This window comes from Odocoileus virginianus, chromosome 1 (assembly GCF_023699985.2).
Source record: "Odocoileus virginianus isolate 20LAN1187 ecotype Illinois chromosome 1, Ovbor_1.2, whole genome shotgun sequence".
NCBI classification, from domain to species: Eukaryota; Metazoa; Chordata; class Mammalia; order Artiodactyla; family Cervidae; genus Odocoileus; species Odocoileus virginianus.
Window position 1 is genome coordinate 45,478,421 of NC_069674.1, and position 13,976 is coordinate 45,492,396.

Below are 13,976 nucleotides of genomic sequence, written 5' to 3' on the forward strand. Positions count from 1 at the left end.
TCTTGGTGGTCTTTTAGTATCTTTCAGTATCCTTTTTCCCCTTGGATTTTACATTGCTGTTTCCTGTGCCTGGAATGCTCTTTCCTCCACTGTAGTTCTCAATTTAAATGTCATTTAGGTAGGTTAAATGTCATTTATTCATATGTAGAGTTACTATGTCTCTCTAAGGTAGGTCTCTTAAAAGGTAGGTCTCTTTAAGGTAGGTCTCTTAAAATTCTTTGTTCCTGGTTGGTTTCTTTTCACAGTACTTAACTACAACTTGCAAGTTTTTGTTTATTTGCCCTCTTATTTGTCTCCTCCACTAAATGGTAGGAACTCATTCTGTCTTATTCACTGTATATCCACAGATTATGAAACAGACATTTTAATAGGAACTTAATATTTGGAGAACCTGTAGAAGTATTGTGAAATTTCAAAACACAAATTTAATGAAAAGCTTTACTTGCTCATGACAAAACCCATTCTTTACTTATTCTCCCTAAATATTCCAGAATGACTAGAAGTATTTTATGAAACATAATAATGAAATATATAACAAATTAAAGTGTGTGTGTGTGTTGTTGTTGGGGGTGGGGAGCATGTAGTCTTCAAATTATTCTTCTAAAATTCTCTTTCTTAGAAAAAGGCAGTAAAATTTAAGCTTAACAGCCACTGAAATTTGGGTTCCATGATTTACAGACTCCATAAGGTAAAAATATTTTGAGAAGGATGATGCAGTCAGGCTGTGCTGTGCTAAGTTGCTTCAGTCATGTCCTGCTCTTTGCGACCCTATGGCCCATAGCCCACCAGGCTTCTCTCTCCATGGGATTCTCCAAGCATGAATACTGGAGTGGGTTGTCATGCCCTCCTCCAGGAGATCTTCCCAACACAGGGATCAAACCTGCATCTCTTTCATCTCCTACACTGGCAGGCGGGTTCTTTACCACTAGCGCTACCTGGAGGCTAAAGACCTACGATAATTCCTTATTACTTTGGATTTCACCCTAAGATTATTGTCAAAAGTCTTTTAATTAGGAATCTTATCTTAGTATCAGTGAAACAGAAGACACAGAATACTCATAAATGCAAACATGAATGCAGCTGGAATGACTGGATATGAAGAGATGGTAATATATTTTTTAATACTCTATGTAGATTAGATTTTGAGGATTGATATCACACTCAAATATCTATCCTAGTTACTTCTTATTTCACTTTGATTATGAGCAAGTATACATTGTATAAACTTTTCCTCTTGAAACTCTTTGACAGGACTCTGACTTGAAGAAAACAGTGGATGAAAGTGCACGGATTCAAAGAGCATACAACCACTATTTTGATCTCATCATCGTCAATGACAATCTAGACAAAGCCTTTGAGAAACTGCAGACTGCCATAGAGAAACTAAGAATGGAGCCACAGTGGGTCCCAATCAGCTGGGTTTACTGATGATTCAGTAAGGCTCACAATTCAAATAAAACTTCCAAAAAGTGACTGCAACAAACAAACCTTCTACTGAGAAAATACATGCACAGATAGAAGATATCTGCCAAGTCCAGGCATTTTTATTGTGTAGATTGAAATACCAGTACACTATTCTGAATTTTTATATAAAATGTGGTTGAGAAGGTGTACTAATATATGATTTATCTTAATTTTTCTAACTTTTTATGGATAATCTTTCTATTCATATCACATAAAGAAATGCGTTGAAGCATTTTGTATATGTTTTGATTTAGTACCCTTGCCTTTTTCATCCAAGGAATTTTCAAATCATTCACTCTAACATTGGTCTACATTTTCACTGTGATAATGAATACTTGAAATAGTTTTGTAAAGCTGCCATTTAGTTCAGTATTTAGTGAAGGGTCAGCTACTCTTATTAGGAAAAAATAATGGTTTATTGGCCTTCTTTCCTAACATATTCAGTTTCTTACAGAAGCAGAATTTTAATGTCAGTGCTACAGCTAGTCTACTACCATTCAAATCTGACATCGGAAGTCTGCTCAGCGCGACATAGCTTCGTTATTTCAGAGTTGTATGGCTGTCCGTTCTAATTTATGCAGCTATATTAGTTTTTTCCCTTCATGCTCTCTCTTGTGAAAAAATGAAGAGCAATACCTTGCACTCTCATTTGTTGCAGTGATGGGCTGATGCTTCATTAACATGTACACAGCAAGCAAGGCCATGCCGGCCAAGAGAGTGCCTTATCCTGCAAACCTTACAGCAGAATGACTCTGAAAGCTGATCTGTTGTAAAAGTTTAACTGGTGAAAGTGTACCTATTGCTTTATACAGTTTTCTATTAGGATATGATCAGCAAATGTATCATGCCTCTGAAAATTTCTGTGATGCTGAAAAATGCCTCTTAAGTTTGCAATTGGGGGTTTATGTGAACAATCAATTTGCTTTCTGTGATGTGATCATTAGGGTATTTTTTCAGTTTATTGTGTTGTGAACCAAATCCACTGAACAATTTATGAAATCTGGAAAAAATCGTCAAATGTTTTCTCTCAGTAGACTATATGTATTATATAATATGTACAGTGTATGTATTATATAATATGTATTAAATAATGTTTTATATTTTTTTTACATTTGTTAGGAAATGTACTTTTTGTTTAGGAAGTAAACTTTTTGATTAGGAAAACACCTTTCCTTCTTTAGATACGTTAACATACGCAAATTTCCAAAATTCATCTCAGTTAATATCTTCCTTTAGGATTCTTTGATGGTATAAATTCTTCTAAAGTATATTCAGAGATGCAGATTATTGTTAAACTAAGTTAGCCATATTTTATACTGCTGCTAGCTTTTCACATAAACACTATTCACACTTAACGGGTTAGGTGCTTAAACTTTGGTGATCATCTTTGTTTGCTGGTAGGCACAGACCCCTGGCTGCTGAAATTTGTTTTCCCCTCAGCTAAGCTGTCACATGGACTGCTAGCCTGAAGGACTCGGAGGGAAGAGAAAATACATGGTGATAAGCAGCAGGCACACTGTTCTTCTTCACAGTGAAACCAAACACCCAAGTAGCTGTATGGAGGTTCGTTGTCCCAGAATAGGAAATTGGTAGCAAAATGGATCATACCTTTTAGTAACTTTGGTAACTTTTAAACCACGTACATTTACATCAAAGTCTTGGCTTCTCAAAGATGAATCAAAGCACAGTGTTGAGATGATGTCCCATGACTTAGCATCTTAACACGCTATAAATTTTAAGAGAAATTTTATTTTCACATTCTCAGGAAGTATGGTGTCTTCTGCAGTGTGCCTTCATGCTGCTACCTGCAGCGTCTTGGGGATCACTGGGGCTGCTGCCTGCAGCCTCTTGGGGTTCACTGGGGCCGCTGCCTGCAGCCTCTAGGGGATCACTGGAGCCGCTGCCTGCAGCCTCTTGGGGATAGCAGCTCAAGAAGTCTATCCACAGGATATTTTACCCATCGACACACAGAGATGGTTTTTACATCAGACATATTTTAGGCCTTATCACATGGTATAAAGTGCACATTATTTAGAAAACAGTCTACACTTAAAAGAGTTATTTCTATTATAAATGATATTCATGACTAACTAGTTTATACACATGAGATTCCTCCTAATATAAAATGGAACAGTGCAGTTGATTTAATTTCCATCTAGATGCCAGAGCTGAAAAGAATAAGTTTATAGCAAAGTTCATCCATCTCAATAAAGAGCCATTGAACTTGAAACTGAAGTCCCATCTGGTTCTATAGAAACCAGCAGAGCTCTGCTGGGGCAAGAAGTCCCAGAGGTCCCGGAATTCTCCTATAGCAATGAGAGTATAGTTGTGATCAAGGGAATGTGAACTTCTGTAGGGAAGGTCTAAGATAACTAGCTTTACTGAAGAGAAAATAGTTTAAGGTGATGCTGAACAGTTGGTAATCGTTAAAAATATACGTGCATATGCTTTTGGGAAACAGTGTGCTAACATACTAATGCACCTGAGGATTTCTTGTGGACAGGTGAGTATCCACATTCAGCATTCAGGGCATGATTATTTATATACAGCTAAATATTATATATATTTTTAAATATACAAATATCCCATATCCATAGAGTTGATGTCCCTGGATAAGTCATTTAACTGTAACTAGTATAATATATGTGATGCACTCAAGTAGAATTTTTCCTTTTATTATAACCAAGCCTCGATTATGCAGTTTCCATTTCTGTTTGATATTTGGATAGTGTCAAATAAAATACTATCCAATACATCAGGACTTTGTTTACTTTTACCATACAACTGCTGAACATAGTTTTCTAAGGTAGAAATCATATCATAAACCCAGTACAGCAATAGTAGCCTGAACCCTAGATTCTAGAATCTAGTAAATTTAATAGAATAGCTTATAAGGACAAGTTTTCTTTAAAAGAGCAAATTGGATATTAACACAAATTTAGAAAAAGAATGCATATTAGCAATAAAATATGTTAGTGTAGCATTATAGACTATGGCCAGGTACTAGCTGCTTTGACCGTAATATCCCAGTGACCATAGAAGATGATCTTTGTTTTAAAGAGTCATTAAATTTGTACTTATTTTTATGGATAACAACAAGTGTCACAATCCAGTGATTGGCATTGATTTTTCAGATGGATAGCCATGGAGTTAGGTATAATTATTTTAAACTGGTAAATATTAAACATAAAGTTTTGAAAATTGGTCTACTTAACACTGTACTTTTAGGACTTCTGAAACAACACCCCATTTTCCAGAAACCACAGGCTAGGGAGCCAATAATTTTATAGTGATGAGTCTTTATACTACATATGGAAAAAGCAATCCTGAAGTTTTCTGTATATAGCTAGCAGGTCATTTTTTAAATGTTTGAGTCATCATACATATTATATATATATATTTTATATATATACAGCTATGTGTATAATATGTAAAATTCTCCCAAGATATATGGATAATAATAATACTAAAATGTTCACTATGTAATTATAACTAATGCTCTTACATTTTTAATTATTTCCAAATTCTTAGACATTATGAAACTTTTCACATAGTTTTCAGAGGCTCTGGTTTTACTTTGAGGCAGATACTAATCCCCTTTCTGAAAAATATATTTGGAATTAAGCTCAGAAAGGTATTCTAACTTAATTTCCTTAGGGAAAAAGGACAGAGTCATGGATGGAAACCTCTTGGGAAATACTTATTTAACTCTTCAAATGAATTTGAGATATGATTCAGGCTTAGCGATTATAGTACCTGCCCTCCTCTTGGATTTGTTGTGAGAATTCATGTAATAACATCTGTAATGGATTTGGAGTTCTTGGGAGAAATTCAGTATTTTAAATAATAGGATTACTGTATATAGTACAAGTTAATATTCACAAAGTTTTAAGAATACAATTGAGTAATAATTCATCATATCAGTTTTTACATATACATTATATGTCTGAAGAAGATAACAATTCTATAATTTTCTTAAGATTATTTTTAACTGCATTTTTGCTAGCTTGAAATTTTATTTTTAATATTTTCCATAATTTATCATATTACTTTACTTCTGGAATGACTTAGTACACAGAATCAAAAATGAGTCCTTAAACACTAGAAAGTCAAGGAATGATGCTATCTCATTTCTAAGGTAAGACTTTAAAAGCGTGATTTGCACTACTTCTGCAGTACCACTGTACTGCATTCTTTAAAATAGTCTCTCTTTTGATAAAAATAGAGCTGGTGCACTTCTACTGGCTGAGATTCTAATTATGACTCCTGACCATATGACCATTGATAAAATTTACATCTCCCTTTTAATAATACACTTGTTAAATAAGGCTAACTTAATATTTGTCTTCACCTTAAATTACAAGAAGTAATTTATAACTCTGATGAGGTAAATGGTAAATTGGAAAATCTTTGTTAAGCTACTTTATCTGTTTATTATATATATTCATTTGCCCTGAGTTTGCTTATTTTTTAGTTCTTTTAAAGTGTACCTCTCTTGGAGGTAACATAGTGATAGGTGCACACTATTTAGAAATTCTGCCTTCAGTTTTAAAACAGCTCTGAGGATGTTTGTCCAGCCTGAAAGAGGTTGTATTCCGGTCGGTCTCTTAGTGGCCTTGGTCAGGAGGTTTTGAGTTCAGAATCCTTTTCTAAGGCCAGACCTTTAGGAAATCCTCCTCCTCACCAACCAGACCACTCACAAGTCAAACAAAATTTAAGTAAGCAATCCAGTACTCTATTACATCTGAAGACATTCTGATCTTTGCCCCTTAAAGCTGCTTACCTTATTCTTCTGCCTGAAATTTATCACTGCAACCCTATTGTTTAACCCATAGTATTAAGTTTAAAAGGCATTTGTTTCTTTAAAAGGGGAAACATATTCAATTACCTCCAGTTGAGGGACCTCGAATCCAACAGGACTAACTTTTTTTTTAGTTTTGTTCTCTACCTGCTTCAAGGCCACTGGCTGATACTGCAGTGCTATGAGAAATCTGACTTGCCTCCATACACCAAAGCTGGCCAGAAGCAACAATTCTTTTTTCCCCCCTACCAGCTTTAATTGTTTTCTAATCTACAGCACAAATTAAATGAACACATCTACAGATGATGTAAATGCCACTTATAACTTGGCAGATTAAATGACTTAATGCTTGTAAATCTGTCTTGAGTCCCAGTGAACAAGTACTAACACAGAGCAAAAGCCAAAAGGTCTTATTTTAGAAGTCAGGGATAAATATCTTTATTGCACTTCAGTCACAGCAAGCCAGGGGTAGAAACATACAAATATGACAGACCATGCCTGAAACTTAACCTTCATATCAGTCAAGGAGGCCTGGGAGCTTGGAGGAAGAGAGAAACTCTGCTATATATATTATTACCAACACTAAACCATAAGTCATTACCAATTAAAATATGTGGTTCTCGTCTTATTCTTAAATAGAGGCAGGCAGTGATGTGAGTAACCTTACTTGGCAGACTTTGCAGAACATACATTGTTCTGATAAACATGGACTAACTGAGAAATGCCTTAGTCTTTTTAGTGGAACTTGGAGGAATAGCTGATCTCCATCTGTAACTGAAATACAAGGTAAATACTTCTCTTGGCTTTGTGTTCTCTTTAAAAAAGAACTGCTGTCTCCTGTTTCTTCAATAACATTGATTTTTAAGAAAATGTTATCTTGGATTTTGCTAGAAGAATGAACACTGGGGTTCAGCACCTACTATAATTTCCACATGTTAGCTCTGTTAAGAGCCCATGATGAAAATTTGATGTGAAGACTTTGGGTGTTTTTCCCACCCCATTTCATTTTGGTATATTTTTATTTTGAACACATATGCATGCTCTTTTTAACCTCTAGTCTGTGAAATGATGGTAGAAGAGTTTTTTTTTTTTTTTTAATGGAGGGCAAAATACTTGTTATCAACCAAAAAATTAAAGCTGAACAAGCTGCTAAAGGTGAAAAAGTTTAAAAATAAAATTAATTGCTACTGCTTTCCAAGTAATTGTATTACTAGTACCTGTACAAAAGAAACATTATTGCTGTCCTTGTATAAATAAAATTTACCTGCAGTACAATTAAGTATTGACTTCTCAGCCACTGTCCCTGTATAAATTTTTCTTTTCACATATTAATGTTGTCCAAAATGAAATTTACTGAAATGTTCAATCTGTGAGACTGCATACTCCTGGTAAAATATTTTTGTACATATAAAGAAATAAATACTTAATATTGGAAAAATGTAATGTTTCATTTATAGGTAGAAAAAAGGCTTGAAGATAATAAAATATAGAAGGCATCAGGTTAGTTTTGGCAATTTCTTTGAACTGCTAATCATCTTTGTTAAAAGCTTCTAATGTCATATTTTTCCCACCAAAATTTATAAATTTTTCACCTGCCTCCCTTTTGTTTTTTAACAAGGAAACCCTAATTATTGTTTCATCTATCCCAGCCCAAAGATTCCATAGCTTTCAAAGATGACTTAAAGAATTCCAGAGACAGGGAAGATTAAAACACAGGATCAAGAGAAGACCTCTACGCTTAGATGGCATGAATACTAGGACCATTTCCCAGTTAGCCAAGAAAGGAAAAACCCTGGTGGGAAGGACAACACCTTCTGTGGCACACAGCTCAGCCCTGAGGTCTGCAATGAGAAGAGGAGGACCCACCGGACCGACCAAGAGATGGAGGCGTGAATGTGGGTGAGTGCAGGAAGCCTGTTCCCAGAAAAGGTACTTTGACAACTCTTTCCCAAGTTATTTTCTAAGATTCCATACACCACAATGCAGAAATTGCTAGTCTGGTGTATTTCTGATGTCTCCAAAAGAATTAAGTTTTTTTGTGGAAATATAGTTGCTTTATAATACTGTGTTAGTTTCAAGTGTACAACATAGTGATTCTGTATTTTTACAGATTATAGTCCATTATAGGTTATTATAAGATAGTGGGTATAATTCCCTATGCCATACAGTGAATCCTTGTTTCTTATCTACTTTGTAAACAGTAGTTTGTATTTGTTAATTTCATATCCCTAATTTGTCCCTCTCCCTTTTAGTAACCTCAAGTTTGTTTTCTGCATCTGTGAACTTGTTTCTGTTTTGTGTATATATTCATTGGTATTTATTTTTTAGATTCCACATATAAGTGATATTGTATAGTATTTGTCTGAATTGCTTCACTAGGCATAATTCTTTTTAGGTTCATCCACATTGTTGCAAGTGCCAGTATTTCATTCTTTTCTTATAGCTAAGTAATATTCCATTGTGTATATACCACATCTTCTTAATCCTATCATCTGTTGATGGGACTTGAGTTGCTTCCATGTCTTAGCTATTGTAAATAATGCTGCTGTGAATATTGGGGTATATGTACCTTTTCAAATTAGTGGCTTCATTTTTTTCCAAATAGTGGGATTGCTGGATCACGTCAGTTCTATTTTTAGTTTTTGAGAAAACCTCCATACTGTTTTCCATAGTGTTTATACCAATTTACATTCCTGCCAACAACGTAGGAAGAAAGGTTCCGTTTAGTCCACATCCTCTCTGACATTTGTTATTTGTAGAGTTTTTGATAATAGCCATTCAGACCCTTTTGAGGTGATGCTTCATTGTGGGTTTGGTTTGCATTTCTAATAATTAGCAATGTTGAGCATCTTATCTTTTCATGTGCCTGTTTGCCATCCTTGTGTCTTACTTGGGAAAATATCTATTCAAGTCTTCTGTCCATTTTTTGTGGGATTTTTTTCAATAATTGAGTCATATGAGCTGTGTGTATAGTTTGACTACTAACCACTTGTCAGGAGCATCATTTGCAAATATTTTCTCCCATTCCATTGGCTGCCTTTTTGTTTCATTGATGGTTTCCTTTGTTGTACAAAAGGTTTAAAGTTTAATTGGGTTCCATTTGCATATGTTTGCTTTATTTCTTTGGCCTTGGGGGACTGATCCAAGAAAATATTGTGTTTTATTTCAGAATATTTCACTTATGTTCCCAAAAAATTAGGTTTTACATAAAGTCATCATTCCCTTAATAAACACAGTTGGGTGCCCATATAAGTGGACTGGTGCAGTTTAAACCCATGTTGTTCAAGGGTCCACCTGTGACTCACTCTTCCATCTTATACTACCTGTTGGTTTTCTATCACTGCAATAACAAATTACCACAGACTTACCAGCTTACAACACAAACTTATCATCTCAGTCCTGTAGGTCCAAAACTCAACACAAGTCTCATGAACAAGTCTCATGAGGCTAAAGCAAAGTTGTCTCCCAGGCCCTGCCCTGGCTCTTACCTGCAGGTCCGGAGGAGAATATGCATCCAGGCTCTTGCAGATTGGTGGTGGTCTCCAGTTCCATGCAGTTGTAGGATCGAAGTCCCCACTTCCTTGCTGGCTGGCTGAACAAACTACTCTCTCGTCAAACCGGCCTCCTCTATCTTGAGAGCCAGCAGCAGCACTGAATTCTTCTCATGCCTCATTTTTCCTGCATTTTCTTTGACCAAATCCGTCTCTCACTAACTCTTCTGGTTCTTTAAGGGTCCACCCATATAATCCAGGGTCATCTGTCCATTTCAAGGTTCAGTACATTAAAAACACCCTTTTTGCCAGGTTCTAGGGATTTATTAGGTCATGAACACTTTTTATGGGCCATTTTTGGGCCACACCACACTAACTGTGTCAGCATTTCTTCCTATTCCCATTTATGAAACAGAAGTAGTTGTGGAAATAGAGTTAAGGTGGCTCTTCTGTTCTAGGAAACACTACTGCATTTATTATCTGTTTTCTAGGTGTTCTGGGATATTAGGACTTGATTCCAAATCTAATTACTAAAAGAAGGATGGTTCTGAATCTCGAGCAGTAAATAAAGGTATATTTAAAGTTAAGAATGATATTTAATGGTGAGGATACCAGTTAGTTAGAAGAACCTATCTCACCCTCACTGGAGCCCAACACTACCTCATCCACCACACCCCAGTGGGAATCTGCTGTAGCAGCATATGCCTACATCTTTTTAAATTGCTAATGTTCACAACACAGTCCAACAGGATTACTGGCCAATCTTAGGGCCGTTGTGGGAAGAGACTGCCTCAGCTGCTGTTTAATGTAACCCAGACTTTTAGCACTTGCTTGGATGGCTTCTTTTCTTTCTGTCTTAAGTCCGTCTCTAGTTTTTAATGTTTGGGGGGTTTTGTTGTTATTTTTTAACTCAGGATAATGCATGCAAAATTCTAACAGAAAGATGAACCACCCCACCCCACCCCCGACCAATGCCTCTTGTCCCAACCTCTACATCCTTTCCTCAAAGCAGACACTGTTGGGTTTCTTGTGACCTCTTAAATGAGATTTCCCAGGCATTGAGATACATGGCTATCTGTTTTTCATGCAAGTAGACTCATATCACACATTCTATCTGTAGTATGTCCTTTATACTCATTTTATTTCAGAAAAGCAGAAAAAACAGGTAGGTATAGTACCAGCATCTCAGCACAACTATCTTGACTTTTGCATATTCCTCTCCAATTTGTGCATAAGGTGCTTATTTTTTTATGTTGTTGCCACCACAGTGTACAACTCTTTCTTTCTTACATATCTTAAATATTTGCATAATAACTACATGATTTAGTCTAATTTTTAATAGAGGTGATGAAAGGCTTATTTTCTTCATTTCTTGCTTATTAATGTTCATTAAAATCTGAAGTAGAGGAAGGGAATAAGTAGGTGATGTTGAGATAAAAAACAGGTGCTGAGTAACATAGCATGTTCCAGCTGCTAGCCCTCATGCCCATTGCCTCCTGCCCCTAAAGTAAGTCGGTTTCTAGCAGCAGGTCTCAGTGACTTTTTGCCGAGGGAAAGCAAAAGTAGCTTCAGGTCCCCAGAGGACATTAGCATTGGCATTAGGAGCACTCAGGAGACAGTTCAGGCTATTTATAGTGGAAGGATATGAAAACAGAACAAACAAGAAAAATATACATAGTTCAAAGCCCCTTTGATACAATATGTAGCATTTTACAAATTAAACATCCACCATGCATGCAAAATCAGCACACTGCTCTAGACAATAGGATTGGTACATTGATCAAAGCCTGGCAAAGTCAAATAAATAAAATGCATATATACCAGCCCCTAAGGAGAAGTGTGTCCTGCGGTAAGGTTATTGTTTAGCATAATTTTGTTTAGCAGAAGACTATGTTCTCTAGTAGCATTTACAGTTCATTTTTCAGTCACTGCATAGCATAGAGCACATTCAGAATGTAGCCTTCTATGAAGAGGAATTGCCTCCCCACAGCATTCATAATTTAAAATGAATTTTTGGATCGAAGTGTCAGTCTCATCTATTTTTGTTTAACAGAAAGTGGGAAAAATAAAGTGATGGATGGACCTATTTTTTTTCTTGCCGAGAAGAGGTCTGAGTACTCTGGCTTAGAATTCTCCACCCTCCTCCAGCTGGGGTATTGGGGGTCTATAATTCAGACACTGGGTTACCAGCAGAGAAGGGCCTCCCATGAGAAAACCCTGTACAGAGTACCTGCTAGCTGAATTCAAGGTGATTTGTAATGCAAAAAGCCACCACTTCTTAAACTATTAAATAAGTTCATCTACTTGATTATTTACCATGGTGACCTAAGCCCCAAAGGCAGTATTTGAATGATGCTGAAAAATAGCCAGCCTTAGCTGATAACACGCAGAAGCAGACCTCAGATACTGCAGATTTGGTTCCAGACCACCACAGTAAAGCAAATCACACAAATTTGTTGGTTTCTCAGTGCATATAAAACTTATTTTTATACCATCTTATAGTCTATTAATGTGTACAATAGCATTATGCCTAAACTATGTATATACCTTAAAAATGTTTTATTGTTAAAAAATGCTAACCATCATCAGAGCCTTCAGCAAGTCGAGCTGTAATCTTTTTGCGATAGTAACATCAAAGATCACAGATCACCATGATACATATAATAATGAAAACGTCTCAAATATTGGGAGAGTTACCCCAATGTGACAGACACAAGTGAGCAAATGCTATTGGGAAAACGGTGCCAATAGACTTACTCAATGCAGGGTTGTCACAGACCTTCAATTTGATTAAAAAAAAAAAAATGCATTGTCTGTGAAGTGCAATAAAATGAGGTGTGCCTGTACCTGTAATCCGCACATGACACTGTTACTGTGCTCTGCCCAAAGCACAGAGTCCATTCAGACTGATGTAGAGTATCAGTGATAAGACGTTAGGGTCCGCCCTGCTGGCAGCTTTCACGGATGATTGCATTCTCTCCAGGTTAATGTCAGTTGCAGCAAACAGACGCTGCACGATCCCAAACTTTTCTGTATCTTTCAGAGGAGCCAAAGCTGGGTCTTCAAGATCAGACACACCATCATGAGACAGAGCACGGAGCTAAAATGACAAATGTAAATAAATTCACCAAAAAACATCATAGAAAGTCATCATCAGATAATAACATTAGCACTTCTAGCTAATTATGGGGGGAAAACTAAGTTGTTTAAATTCTCCAAGTAGAACAGGGAAAACCCTTGAGCTGTAACAGGATATATTGGCTCAGGCAAGGACCACAGGCCTGACTTTATCCACTTTGCCTGGAGTCGTCTGTTGTTGTTCAGTCACTCAGTTATGTCCGACTCTTTGCAGCCCCATGGACTGCAGCACGCCAGGCTTCTCTGTCTATCACCAACTCCCGGAGCTTGCTCAAACTCATGTCCATCGAGTCGGTGATGCCATCCAACCTTCTCCTCCTGCCTTCAATCTTTCCCAGCATCAGGGTCTTTTCCAATGAGTCAGTTCTTTGCATCAGGTGGCCAAAGTGTTGGAGTTTCAGCGTCAGTCCTTCTAGTGAATATTCAGAGTTGATTTCCTTTAAGGTTGACTGGTTCGATCTCCTTAATGTCCAAGTAGTCCTCTGACTGAACACCTGCTCTCTGGACTCTACCTTCTATTGGATCCATTAACTCCAGTAGATTAGAAAGGTCAGAATGTAACTTTCTCATACCCAGTGTGTAAAGTTTGTTTTTTTACTGTAATTCAAGTGTTAGAATTTCTTAAGTATATTTGCATAAACTCAAAGGTAGGTACCATAGTTTATTTACCGATGCTCTCTGCCTCAGCCTTCTTCTTCCTTCCACCTGTGATAGCCTTCCTCCAGAGTTCCCATAGAATTTTCCCTCTCATCTCTGAGTTGTCAGCTGAAATGCCACATAATGGGTCTTTCCTACTCCTCTCTCCATCGATACACTCACTACTCCCACCTCCCGACCACTATTACACTATCTTATTGTCTTCATATATTTACTGTATCTGACGTTATCTTTTTGCCATTTCCCTGTTTGCTCTGTGTATTAAAACCGAAGTTGCCCGGAAGAACCAGGGACCTTGTCCAGCATGCTCACTTTATACCCCACCTGGAACACAGACCCTCGCTTCTTCAGAGAAGTCACATCAGATGCTGCTCTAATCGCAACTGCTCAGAACATTGGAACTTTTGCTCTTAGGGTCTTGAGCA

The 13,976-nt window shown here is 36.8% G+C and overlaps 2 protein-coding genes across 13 annotated transcripts in view; one reads left to right on the forward strand and one right to left on the reverse strand.

The window, feature by feature from the left end:
- PALS2 (protein associated with LIN7 2, MAGUK p55 family member) overlaps positions 1 to 7,558 on the forward strand; it is a 117,888-nt gene extending 110,330 nt beyond the window's left edge. For all 9 annotated transcript variants that reach the window (XM_070467592.1, XM_070467555.1, XM_070467574.1 and 6 more), the window contains one exon: positions 1,252 to 7,558. In XM_070467592.1, coding sequence (XP_070323693.1) covers positions 1,252 to 1,428 — 177 coding nt within the window. In that variant the 3' untranslated portion in view covers positions 1,429 to 7,558. The remainder of the gene's footprint in view (positions 1 to 1,251) is intronic.
- A 3,306-nt stretch (positions 7,559 to 10,864) lies between these two features.
- GSDME (gasdermin E) overlaps positions 10,865 to 13,976 on the reverse strand; it is a 103,375-nt gene continuing 100,263 nt past the window's right edge. For all 4 annotated transcript variants that reach the window (XM_020878022.2, XM_070467604.1, XM_020878020.2 and 1 more), the window contains one exon: positions 10,865 to 12,856. In XM_020878022.2, the coding sequence (XP_020733681.2) occupies positions 12,626 to 12,856 (231 nt within the window). In that variant the 3' untranslated portion in view covers positions 10,865 to 12,625. The remainder of the gene's footprint in view (positions 12,857 to 13,976) is intronic.